This window comes from Sminthopsis crassicaudata, chromosome 5 (assembly GCF_048593235.1).
Source record: "Sminthopsis crassicaudata isolate SCR6 chromosome 5, ASM4859323v1, whole genome shotgun sequence".
Taxonomy (NCBI): domain Eukaryota; kingdom Metazoa; phylum Chordata; class Mammalia; order Dasyuromorphia; family Dasyuridae; genus Sminthopsis; species Sminthopsis crassicaudata.
Window position 1 is genome coordinate 203,109,779 of NC_133621.1, and position 14,440 is coordinate 203,124,218.

At 31.8% G+C, this 14,440-nt stretch overlaps 1 protein-coding gene across 1 annotated transcript in view; it reads left to right on the forward strand.

Annotated features, from left to right (window-relative positions):
- The window catches only part of LRRK2 (leucine rich repeat kinase 2), a 173,807-nt gene that overhangs the window by 92,018 nt on the left and 67,349 nt on the right, over positions 1 to 14,440 (forward strand). Inside the window, 2 exon segments of the mRNA XM_074269491.1 lie at positions 6,457 to 6,643; positions 11,262 to 11,443. Coding sequence (XP_074125592.1) covers positions 6,457 to 6,643; positions 11,262 to 11,443 — 369 coding nt within the window.

The following is a 14,440-nucleotide window of genomic DNA, read 5'->3' on the forward strand; positions in this document are numbered from 1 at the left end:
TGTGTTTTTTCATTCCATAATATGATTTTATATTTCTTCTCTTCTTTTTTTATACATTTTCCCCTTATTTTCTCTCTGCAATGAAGAAACTTGCTAAAAGTAAAAGAATATGGCCAGTGCTATTAATACATATTTGAAGTAGTTCTGTCAGTCTTCTCTTTTTATCTTAACCTACTTTGAATTCTGATCACTGGTTCTTAAACTTTTTCTTGCTTTTATATCTATCCTTTATGATTCACCCTCCAAAATTAGTTTCTTTTGCTGCCATTTCCTCATTGACCAGCCCTGTCCTCTTAATCTCTTCTCTTTCATTTACCTGCAAAGTCTCCATGTTGAATTTAATGTATACATCTCCATCTATGTTCAACCCTCCTTTGCTTGGTTCAGGTAAGAATGGGGTTTTTGACACAACTATTTTCCTGTCCTCTTTAACATGTCTATACTTTTTAAAAACAATTATACAAAATAGTAAGTTATTCACCTTTTTTCCTTTTTTTCTCTCTTGTATCCTTCTACTTATTCTCTTTTCTTTAATGTCTTCAAACTAACAGTACAAAACACAGCAACCTTCAGATCCTTGTTTAACTTTCTCTTTCTCTCTTTGAGACTCTTGAAGATAGTGAAATTCTGAAAATTGTTTTCTTTTTTCTTTCCCTCCCCCTTTAAAATGTAAGCACTTAGTCATCATTTATACTTTCCTATTGCTTAAATGCATTTATCTTTTTTAGGTTAAAAAATTCTGATCTTTTTATCAGAAATACTTGAGAGTCCTATATTCTGTTAAGAGATCTAACTTTTTTAAGATAGTATTTTACTTTTATAAATGCATGTAAAATTAGTTTTCAGCATTCATTTTTGTAAGATTTTGTGTTCCAGCTTTTTCTCTCTCCCTCCTTTATTACTTCTCTCCCCAAGATAGCAAGCAATTTGATATGATTAAATATGTACAATAATGTTGTTCAATAAAAATCAGATCAAAAGGGAAAAAATAAACATGAGAAATAAAACAAATAAAAAAGGCAAAAATACTATGATTCAATCCATATTCAGTCTCCATAGTTCTTTATCTGGATGTGGATGGCACTTTCTATCACAAGCCAAACTGGAATTGCCTTGAATCACTTAATTGTTGAAAATAGCCAAGTCCATCATAGTTGATCATCACATTATCTTGTTACTGTTTACAGTGTTATCTTGGTTCTGCTCATTTTACTCTGAATTAGTTCATGTAAGTCTTTCCAGGCTTTTCTGAAATCAGCCTGTTCATTATATCTTATAGAAAAATAATATTCCATTACATTGATATAACACAACTTATTTAGCCATTTCCCCAACTGACAGATATCTATTCAATTTCCAGTTCCTTGCCACTCCAAAAAGGACTGCTTCAAACATTTTTGTACATGTGAGTCCTTTCACTTTACTTATGATTTCTTTAAGATACAGACCCAATAGTGAAACTATTGAATCAAAAGATATGCACAATTTAACAGCCCTTTGGACATAGTTCCAAACTATTTTTCAGAATAGTTGGGTCATTTCACAGCTCTACCAACAGTGCATTTGTGCACCAATTATAATTTCCCTTTTAACATTTATCATTATCTTTTCCTGTCATCTTAGCCAATTTAAGAAGGTTTAACATACCTCTAGAGTTGTCTTAACTTGTATTTCTTGAATCAGTAGTGATTTAGAGCATTTTTTTCATATGATTATAGATAGCTTTAATTTCTTCATCTGAAAAATGTCTGTACATATCCATTTTGGATATCTAATGTTTTTGCAAGGTAAACTATTCTTGCATTATATCTTTTTATCCTTCATATTTTCTTTCCTGTAAAGTAGTTATGATTTAGGTTATGTAATTCTGACAGTGTTATTTTGGTATTTGAGCTCTATCCTTTTTAATTGCATTATTGTTTTCTTTTATCTGGAAGTTCTGGATTTTGTACATTACATTTCTCTCTTATTTTGGAAAGTTTGGGAAGTGACCATTCTCTCTATTTGCTGTATTTCTCTCTATTGCTCATCTGGGCAATCATTTTTATAATTTTCTGAAATATGGCATCTACTGTTTTTTAAATGTTTTCTTTTTAGAGAAACAAGTTTTAAATAATTAAATTTGAATTTCTTTTTACAAATGTGACAAACATTAACCAAAATGGATATTTCCATATTCACAGAAAAAAAAATTATGTAATCAAACAAAACACATTCAGTTTCACTTTGCTGGTTTTAGCATATCTAAGTAGTTGTCATTTATGCTTTGTTGAAATAAGTTATCCCAGTCATTTTGGCCTTAGTTTTCCAAGAATCCAACTATATGCATATGCATATATATACATTTATAGATAGATACATACATACATATATGTTTATGTATTTATATATTTGTGTATATTTGGCTCTTTTCCAAGTTAGTTGTTTTTCGTAGTGGATTATCTTTTTCAATCTTCTGACTTTGTTCTAAAATTCATTCTAGAATTTCTTGTTTTATGAAGTCATTGATTTCCTTTTTCTCTGTATATTTAATCTGTACACTGAGTTTACCTCTTAGACTTCTTTTAATTAATTGTATTTGGGGTTTTCTTCTTCTTTTTACTCATCTCTCTAGGCCTCATTCTTGAACTTTGACTTTGTGTCAGGGTCAGATTTTGCCTCTTTGTACTCTTGAATGTCATTTTTGGTCCTGTTCCCTTTATTGTGTGGATATTAATATTGTGACTCTGAGGCAGATGGGTAGGAATAGGCACCAACCTTCACCATAATCTGTATGTCTTGTTGATCCAAGTGGCTGCTTGCTTTCTGCCTCTATCTCCAGTCCCCAGCCAGGAGCAAGCTCCATCCCCTACTCTAACTCTTAATCCTCAGCTAAATGTCAGAGATGATGCCATTGTCAGGCTTCATGGGTGGCACATAGTCTGCCTCTGACACTTGGATAGGAAGGAGACTATGCTCTCCCCATATCTTCTTATGGCTGATAATAGTGCTGGATTAAAGCTTTTTGGAGTCACTTAAATAGATAACTCTGACTTCTGCTGCTCTGCAAGGCTAGGGATAAAATAATATTGACTTTAGGCCCTGTTATTAGAGCTTGCACTGGAGCAGATTCACCAAGATTCCTTGGTGCTTCTGTTTTCCAGGTGTGCAGAGGAGATGGAAAGAGAAGAGAATAAGAATTTATATAGTGCCTGATATGTTTCAGGCATTGTGCTCAGCAATTTTACAAATATTATTATTAAAACAACCTGTCCTTTTATACAATTTAGGACACTGAGGTGAGCAGGTTAAATTACTTGCCCGGAGTCATGTAACTAGGAAGTATCTGATTCCATTTTTGAACTTCAATCTTCCTGACTTCTGATCCAATGCTTTATGCACTTGTATCACCCAACTAGTGATACAAGTGGGACAGAATCAACAAGATTCTGGCAATCATTTTTGCAGTAATAGGTGTGGTGGAGTAGCTTACTTGTGTTTTGTTTTAATGTTCCTGATTATCATTCCATCTTTATCCCTTTTTGATTTTTTGTGAAGTGTTTGTGGGCTTCTCCAGGATGGTTCATCTCTCCATCTTAACCAGGACTAACAGGTTGTGCATCCTATTTCATATAGGTAAAAGGACAGTTCTTTTAAAAAGCCACCATTATTGAAAAGTATTGAAATAATTTATTTTAGTGTATAGTAAAATTTTAGAAAAACTTAACAGAAAAAAAATTAAATGATCAATTCTTTAATAAATCAAGGCCCTCTATAAAGATGACTGGGGACATAATTGTGGAAATTGGTTAGAGGTAATCTGGATAATTTTGGTGTGGGCCCAAGTAATGAGTAGTGGAATCTTTGTGTGGAGACAGAAATAAAAATAGAAATCCATATAAATAGCACGCACTTATTAAGAGCCTATTTTGTTTAAGGTGATAGAGAAACATTAACGTTAATATGCAAGTCTCTCTGTAGAGTAAGGTGTAAGAAGACAAAAGTAGGAGAGGACCAGGTGATACAGGGCTTAGAATGCCTAATAAAGGCATTCTAATTACTTCCTGAGATAGGAGGAAGCCACTGGACTTTATTGAGTAAGGGGGAATAATATGGTCACATCTGCACTTTAGAGAGTGTAGGATGGACTACTGGAGTTAGAAGGCAGTTAAAAAAAGAAAATCAGCAATCAGGGTATTGTAATGGTTGATAAAGATCTATCCCAGGGTAGCTGGAATGTCAGAGGAAAGAAGGGAGCATATATAAGCAATATTAGGAAGCTAAAAATCATCAGCCATTGGCAACACATTGAATGCAGAGGATGAAAGAGAATGAAGATCTGAGCCTAGAATGTGAGCCTGGATGACTGGAAGAGATCTCTCTTCCCTTTTATCTCCTTTCTCCCATTATTCCCCTCATCCCCTCCCTTAATTAGTGTAATTTATGCTTGTGAAGGGCTTGAAGCTCACCATTTTGAACAGCAATGAAGGAAGAATCTGAGTGATATCCCAGACTTTGAGAAATGATTTGTCTTCTTATTCCTTCTCCTACCCTTCAAACACATTGAAAATGAACCACAAGATGAGAAAGGGACATTCCACACCACAGCTGAAAGCTCAGTTTGCAGAAGTTCAAGGCACGATTAAGGGAACAGAGTCATGTTCTCCAAACACCAGTGCAATGAAACAGTCCCTTGAGGAAATTTCTAGGGGTATGACTTCTGATAGTAGAGATATCAAGAAAGAATCAGCTTTGGCACTGAGAAACCTGCCCAGCAAAGATATACCCAGCATGGAGCTACATAAAGAATTTATGATTTGAATCCACTCTTACCAATTTTTGTGGCCCAATTTTTGGATGGTAATGTCTTATATCTAGTACTTTTGTTATACCAACTTTATAAATCCCTTTGCTGAAGAAATGATTCTGTCTACTAATTGTGACTATTAAAGAACACATAGATTTGGACTTATGAGAATAATAGCCATCTTTTAAGGAAGTAGTTTAGATAAATGATATAAATGTTAAGGAAATAATTGTGAAAGACCTGGAGAACTCAAATATATACAGTGACCACTTTTGACATCAGGAGGCTGATGAGACAATACTACCCACTTCTTGGCAGAGAATTAATAGATATAATCTTTTTGTAAATGCTTTTAATTTTTTTGCTAGATTATAACTTACTTTGTTATGAGATAGCTCATTTGGAATGGGAGTGGGGAGAGATGAGCAAGTGGATACAAATGGAGATTTTTAAAGTGTTTCAATAAAAGACACAAAAAATAACCAGATTAAAACAAAAAACCTGAGAAGAGGACTTGAATAGAGTGATTTTGCAACAACTGTGGTTTCAAGTACAACTTTTATTTTTTATTTTTTGCATACTGAAATGTTTTTGCTTACTATTGGTTTAGTTTTTTAAAAAATATGCTAAGGTGAGCAGAGTTTTTATTATTCTATAAGCAAACAATTTAAAATAATTTGTTTACATATTATTTAGATCAATGTAGTTAGATTCATCATATCATTCACTTCAAGGCACCAGTAAAGAACCAAAATAATTCACCAAATAGAAGAAAACAAATTAAGGCAGCATATTTTTAAAAATCACCTTATCATCTATCAAATTAAGGTTTATATCTAAGGATATATTTTTCTATATTTATTTTCTTCCTTTATTGCTTTCTAAGTATTTTGCATTGGTGAGCTAATTATAACACATATGAGGTGGGAACAAGGAACTTAAATTGCCATGATCTTTAGCAGAGAGGCATCAAATCTTAGGCCTTCATGCCTTGCACACTAGTTTAATTAAATGTTTAATGAAATAAATACAGAAATACAAAATAACTTAAATGATGTTAATTTGTGATTTTCAAAGTCAATATAGGCCTTGAATAAGAGGTCTTTAATGTACCTGAGTTTTATACTATTGCTTTAGAGCAATGTGTCTGTTGCTTAAAACATTCAAAAGTAAAATACAGATTTGGCTGTCAATAAACCCCCTTAATAGTGAAAAGAAGAGAAATGCAAAATATATATGTAGAAAGAAGAGAAAATTATATTATTGTCATGATTTTTGTGAAGTAAATTATTCTTGTATTACTACATTTTAAAAATGGTGATGGTCCTTTCCTTTATCCTGAAGCTCTCCTTTCTCTAGACACAATTGAAATTAGAGAAGCAATATGGGTCCCATGATCGTTTAAATATCCTTGTTTGTTTATAATTGATGTTTTCTACTGTTTTTCCCTCTATATATTATCTCTCTGTGTGAGTATGCATTTTATATTTACATATTATTATAGAGAGAGACAGATAAAGGAGAGAGAGAGATAAAGGAGAGACAGAGCACTTTCTTGGGTAGAAATTTATTTTGATTTTCATAATTGCAAAAACTTTTCTTTTGAAATATTTTACCAACATGTACAAATTGTTACTTGTATCTTTAATTTGGTCTTTTGTTATTTTCAGTTTGCGGTCATTAGATTTGAGCAGCAATGAAATTCACAACCTACCTGGGCCTGTACACTGGAAATCATTAAACTTAAGGGAACTTTTGTTTAATCATAATCAGATCAGCATTTTGGACTTAAGTGAAAAAGCATGTGCATGGTCACGGATGGAGAAACTACACTTGTCCCATAATAAACTAAAGGAGGTAAAAGATCATTTTATGACAAAAAAAAATTATTGTTATTTTAAAGTTATGGTGCCATAATTTGCATTGTAATCGTTGATCATTTTCACATTTGCTTTTTATTCTTTGCTTTCGTGGGAATGATACTAGAGTGGTTTACCATTTTCTTCAACTCATTTTATAGCTGAGAAAATTGAGGTAAACAGGGATTAAGTGACAAATAGGTTCACACATCTAGTAAGTATTTGAGGCCATATTTGAATTCAGCTCTTTTTGATTCGAAGCCCAATTGCTCTGTCCACTGTACCCTTTAGCTACCCTGTTAAGTGTTGCTTTTTATGAGTAATGTGAATAGTGTTTTAGCAGATTATGCTGTGCTTTTCCTACTGTAGAATTACATAATCTAAGAGGTGATAGAAAATTCATAGACCATCTAATCCAATTCATACATGGAATAGAAATCTCCCTCTAAAACATAAGAAATGTTATGTAGCCTCTTGAGTTAAGATTTCCAGGAGGAAAAAAGTACCACTTTCTAAGGCCCCTCATTCTATTTTTGAGACCTCATTTCTTATATCTAACCTAAATTTAATTTTATACAACTTCCACTCATTGTTCTTCTGGTTCAAGCATAACAAAGCTAATCTTCTTTCCTTCAAAAGCTCTTCATATATTCAAAAAATGTTGCTTAATGTTCTCTATAGTTTATTTTACAGACATTAAAATTCCAAGTTCTTTCAATCCTTTTATAACATTTTCAAATCTTACTATGTTAATGGCAAACTTTTCTGTGTCCTCTTTAAAATATTTAGTCCAGAACTTAATGTAGTATTCTAGATATGGTCTGATTGGGACAGAGTAAAATGGAACTGTTATTTCCTTTGTTGGGAATACATGCCTTATATAGGATATCATTAGCTTTTCTTGGCTACTACTGAGCTTGCTGTCCACTATGACTTAAGATTTTTTTTTTGCATGAATTCTTGGTTAGCCATGCCCCTCTCATTTTGTCTTTGAATAATATACCCTATATTCAATCTAGTTTACCATTGTTTCTCATAAAATGCAGTACCTAGAAATAATTAGTAGTAGTAGATAAAAAGTTGGACCTGAATTCAAGAAGGCTTAAGTTCAAACGTTGTCTCAGACACTTTAAAGCAAGTTACTTACTCTCTGCTAGACTCCATTTCCTCAGCTGTAAAATGGGGATAATAGTAACACCTTCTTACAAATACAAATGAGATAACAGTTGTAAAAATTATTTAACACAGTGTCTAGCACATAGTAGATACTACATCAATGCTTAACTAAAATAAAACACAATGCTCCAGGTATCATCTGAAGTACAGAGTTCACCATAACTAGTATATTGTTCCTTTTGGACACTGGTGCCAAAGAGAATACACAGATACTGGTCATTGGATGTCCTTTTCTTCCCTTCATAGTATACATAAGATGTTTTTCTTTAGTATAATACAACTAATTTGCTAGACTGTTTTGAATAACTATTATCTATGTCCAATAACTCCTGATTCAGGTATTGTTGCCAAGTATTGCTGTTTCAGGTACATGATGTTCAACAAGTGATTGGAAAATGAGAAATTCAATGTTCTTCTGATTCTTTGAAGCTTGAAAGGAACTTACATAGCCAGCTGTGGTGGTAAGATGGGAGTATAGTAATGGAAACAAAAGTCAAGACCACAGTGTTCCTTTTTTTCTCCAAAGTGATTAATCAGAGTGAAACAATTTCTCTTCTTGTTCTGCATCCATTTTCAAATCTGCAAGATATATGAATATCCATTGGTGTTAACTAGCTTAATTTTTATAGTTATAAATCCTTAGAGACCAAGTTTGCACAGCCTATCCAAATACTTTTTGTATTATATAATTTCAGTTTATCTAAAGACATTTCACATTTAATTTAAAGGTTTTTTTTTTTTTAATTGGGATTTGTTCTCACCTCTTTGAGGTATTAGGGCATCTTATGATGTATGTTTAACTCAGTGTGGTGATTTGATTGATTTGCTTAAAAAGCCCCAACCTTACTCAGACTAGTTAGTAGGTACTTGGTCAATGGCCAGTAAATATTTACTATGTGCTAGGCATTTTGCCAAGGTTAACATAAAAAACCTGGTTCTTGCTACTACATGTTGCCTACTGTCTGAGCAAAGGGGATCTGAAATGAATGTATCTAAGAAAGGATCCTGTCTGGGAAATGTGGAAAACAAGCAATATTAATAATAGTTGACATTTATTTTGTGGTTGCATTATCTGATTTGATTTTTACAACGACCCTGTGTAATAACATAACAGACATACACAAATTAGTAGAACTTGCCATCCCAGGTTAGGTTTGGAGATTATGGCTCAAGAACATGAAATAATCCAAAGAGAAATAGAGTGAGAAATATGCACATATAAGAACCCAGAACCATGAACAAAACATAACGTAGCCTTGAGTACTTTGGTAGCTGGTGGCATAGTAGGGAAAGTGATAGGTTCGGAGCCAGGAAGACCTGACTTCATATATAGCCTCAAAGACTTCCTGGCTTTTTTACTCAGCAAAGTACTTAGCATAGTTTTGACATACAGTAGGTGCTGAATAAATGCTAGGTTTTTTTCCTTGTTTGAATTTTTATTTAGATTTTTATGTCAATGCTACTAATAAGTTATATTTATATTATATATTATAATATTATATTATATATTATATAAGTTATAATTTCTGTTATGTCTCTAAGTTCAAGATTGAAAGAAAGGAAGGTAGACTATGAGAGAAGGTATTTCTTTGGTTTTACTTTGAAGTGAGAGAGTTTCTCCAATTTTGGTAATTTCTGAGAATATTCCCTAGCATATCCACTAGACCACCTTTAAATTCAGAGACAATATTAAAAAAGAAATTAATTGGTAGCCCATGGACATCTGCTCATCTCTGAATATGCTTTAAAAGCACTGCATTATATACCCATCCCCTGAAGAGCTTTACAATAGAAATTCATAATTTTAAGATGAATGTGACCTTCCAAAAAATCAAGTGTGATCTAATTCTTCTTTTTCTTAGTCTATTCCATTTATCTACTTTTTCAGTTTTTTAACCCAGTATCAAAATGCTTTGTTGATCACTGCTATATAATAATTTGAGTCTTATAATGTGTCTTCTTCATTCACATTTTTCTTATTTCTTTTGATATTTAGACTTTTCATTCTTCCAAATGCATGTTTTTATTTCATCTGATTCTATAGAAAAATCATTTTTGTAATATCATTTGTTTAACATGACATCTATATGGTAATTTAGATTAGAGCTTCTTAAACTTTTCCCACTCATGACACTTTTTACCCAAGAAATTTTTATGTGACCCAGGTATATAACCCTATGTAAAATAGGCATACAAGTCAAACATTTACTGATAATAAATCATAATTTCATGACCCCACATTCAGTTACTAGACCCAATATAGCATTATCTACTACAGTTTAAAAAGCTGGGATTTAGATTATGTTGTCACAACATAACTACAAGCAGAACCACAAGCAATGAATAAATCTCTATTTATTGTTTCCTTTTAGTATTTTAAGCTATGTTATATAAACCTTCTGTAAATCTTGATTAGGTTGACTCAGATATTTTAGGTACTTCATAATGATATAAAATGCAATTTTACTTAATCTCATTTTTCAGGTATTATATAGATTTTGCATGTATTTGTCTTATAAACTGTTGTTTTGCTGATGTTAGTCATTGTAAATTCTTTGTTGTTTATTTCTTTTGGGTTTTTTTAAGGTAAACTATTAGGTCAAAAACAGGAGTAATTCTGTCCCTTGATTACTGTTTTTAACTTTAGTTTTGTTCTTTTTTTCTTATTGCTTTGGATAGTATTTCTAGAACTGTGTCATATATAGTAATTATAGGGAAATACCTTGTTTGTTCTGGAAAAAAAACATTTCTTCCTTATGAAAAATACTACCACTTTGTTTTAAACATATGTTTTTTTGTGTGATTTTAATAAAGTCACTTAAACTCTTAAGTCCTCCAGAGGCATTTTTCAGGATTAAACAACTAAATCATAAACTATCTGTGATCTGTTTTAATGCAGACTTCCTATACTGGGAGTTCCTTATATTAAAAGAAATCCAGATCTCACATTTAGTATTATAACCTTATAATGTTTTTAACTTAAGAGAATGAGAAACTTAATAGAAGACTCAAGTGTATTAAATGTTGCTATTAGGTAGTGTTGTACTCAAGAAAATAATGCAAGAAAATGAAATGAAAACACAAGTCATAGTATTTAGATTATATAGCAAGACAAACTTTCTCCTTTCTAAGGTTACGAGAAAATGAAAAATGTCATCAAAGAAGGTTAATTTCAAAAGAAAATATTATAAAAAATCAAAAGACAATATGATTCATAATAAATAACTTTTATAATTAAGAAAATGAAAAACATTTGGAAAATTTTAGAATGTGTTGATAATTCATTCTCCTGTAATGACAAGTGATATAGATTAGTTAACTTTGAAGCCTCATCCAGTTTCCTTAATTCTTTATGTTATACAATTCTGCTACATTCTTAATGAAATATCTTTTTAAAAAAGATCTTATACAATTGTTGTTTTTTTTTTAATTTCACTAAGATTCCTCCTGAAATCGGTTTTCTTGAAAATTTAACATCTCTTGATGTGAGTTACAATTTGGAGCTGAGATCCTTTCCTAATGAAATGGGGAAATTAACTAAAATCTGGGACCTTCCTTTGGATGAATTGCATCTTAATTTTGATTTTAAGCATATAGGATGCAAGACTAAGGACATCATAAGGTTAGATATTTTATTTTCAATTGTTTTATCTCTAATTTCATATTCCCTTAGCTTGTGATTTTGCTGTATATTTGACTTATGACATAGAATGCATTTGAGGACCACCATATAATTATGCTATTTGATTTACTTGATTGATTCTAGTTTGCATCCTAGCCACTATTGCCTCTAATTCAGATAGCTGTTACCATGTAGTGCCTGGTTAAAATTGATATGGAACTAACTGACTTGACATTTGTGAGGCATGAGGAAGATAGTACATAACACACTTTTTTACTGCATTATGCTTTACCTAAAAAATGAAGTCTTTATTAAGCTAACAAAAATTAATATGATAACTAATTACCGTAACCAATTTAAAGGCAAAAAAAATCACGTTGTTACAGTCTGGTACATTTATTTACTGTAATTCATTTAGTCAAAATGTACTTTTAGAGTGCTTCTTGTGTTCAAATTCCATGCTTAATTAATCAGTTCATTGATTAATAAGTAATTCTACTTCTCCTGGGGAATTGAATGAATGACTAATCTTACACTGATTAGAAGCCTTCCATCTTCTTTCAGAAGGCCTCTTTAGAATTGTCTCATAAAAAATTTAAACTTTTATAAATGTATTAAGTTTAAAAGTAGAACATTATAACAATTTCCTATATAGTCTATTATTGAATAACTAGTGTGTATCTTCTTATTCCCATGCTAAACTGATATTAATAGGATGCCTTATATCACTATCACTGAACCTGATAGTTAAGATTCTTTTTGCTTGGATAAAAATGTCTGTAATTCCATTAAGAGTCATCAGAAATTCAAGAAAAACAGTGTTGTCTTTTGGTCTGATTTATTTTTATTTAGAAATTTGCCAAGAAATATCTATCATACTCCAATTCCAACCTAGATAACCACTAAAATTTTAAAGAGCTTTAAATATTTCAATTTGGACAAGAATAGAAAGTATGTCATATAAAAGCTACTGTTATATTAAAGGGGTCCAAACTACTTAATTAAGTCATTTCATATTTCTATTTTTGTAGTCTATAAACATTTTGACCTTATTATGAATTATATTAACATGAAAAATTAATTGAAATAAATTCTGAAATCCTTTTCTTGAAAAGATCGACACTGGTTTTACTATAAATCATTATTATTTCATCAGAATAAATTTATAGCCATGTGGATGTAAGACTTGATCTTTCTGTTGAATTCTAGGATTCTGTCAATAACTGCCTGCTATATTTCAATGCTTAGGTGTCTCTTAGGTATCTCAAACACAAGTCTAAGACATAACTAATTCTTATTTCCCGTAAATCCACTTGGCTTCCTAATTTCCCTGTTTTTTGTGTATGTGCCATCTTTTTAATCACTTGGGTTTTAACCTCAGTTATCCTTGACTCTTCACTTTCCACCTTTCATATTTAATTAGTTGCCTGATCTTATTGATTCCATTCCCAAAATATCTCCCTGTTAATCCTACAACAATAATTTCTCACCTTTCCAAAGGACTCCTTTCTTTCACATTCTTCATCATGTTCTGATCATGTTATTCTCCTTTTCAAGTAACTTCAGTTATTCCCATTTACCCTGTAGGTTAAAATATGAACTCCAATTAACATACATCTTTAAAAAAATAAATGCGTATTAATTCTATAACATAGAATTATATATACTATAATTGGAGTGTCCTTTATTCCTGCAATGTTTTCTTTGCTCATCTCAAAGCTTGAAATCCTTAGGTTCTTTGAAAGTTCAAATCAAAGGCCATTTTTCTACAAGAATTTTTTTAATGTTATGAATTTTTCTATATAAAAGAGGCAATGAGGTATAGTGTATAGAGAGGTACCTTCAAAATCAGATATGTCTGGATTCAGCTTCTGTCCTGATACATTGTGGCTGTGTGAACTAGGCAAGTCATATAACCTCTCAGTGTTCTTAGACTGTAATTTGCAAAGAAGGTGCTAAGCTGCATCATTGAGGGAGTTCTTTTACCTGGAAGTTCCCTGTATAAATGAAATTACAGTTTCAGTCCCAAATCTTTTTTATCTGTGTACATGACCTTTCCTCAGGTGGTATGTTAAATCCTTGTTCTTTTAATTCTTGCCTAAGGTCATAGCAGGCATTTGGGATTCAGCATTCTTTTAATTTTGATGGAAGTAAATATATAAAAGTGTCTTCCTTAGTGATAATGTAAAGACAAATTTGTATTCCTTGAATTTATTACTTTAGCAATATTAAAATAGTTCTTCTAAAAATCATACTTTTATGCATTAATTTTAAGTGTGTGTGTGTGTGTGTGTGTGTGTGTGTGTGTGTGTGTGTGTGTGTGTGTGTGTAAAATTGAATTCTTGAAAACTGGTTTAAAAGAGTACAGACTGTGTTAGGTTTCATCAGATTGGGAAGTCTTTGAATATAGATTCTTTTTTATCTTCTATGGACCAATATCATTAAAGACTCTTCTTAACTCCACTTTTACTTCATCAACGAACTATTAAAGATCTACACTCAGTATAATCAAAACATAACCCTGTTATCTTTCTCCCAAACCCCATCTTCTTCCAAATTTCCCTGTTACTGTTAAAAACACATCAGTCTCCTAACCCAAATCTCACAAATTCATAGTTGTCCTAGACTTCTCATTTGGATTCAGTTCATATATCCATTTTGTTAGAAGGGGCTTCCATTTCTACCTTTGGAACATCTTACATTATATCCTTCTGTTTTATCCTTTTACACAGTTGCTACCCTAGTACATCACCACCTCATACTTGGATTGTTGTAGTAGTCTGATGCTTGGTCTCTCTACCTCAAATCTCTTCCTTTTCCTATTCATCTTACTCTCAGCCATCAAAGTGATCTTCCAGTGCAGCGTTGATCATGGTAAATCCCTACTGAATAAATCCCAATAACTCTCTATTACCACTAGAATCAAATATAAATGTTCTCTAATCTGGCCCTTAATATCCAGCATCACTTATTTTCTTGCTATTCCTCAAACATGAC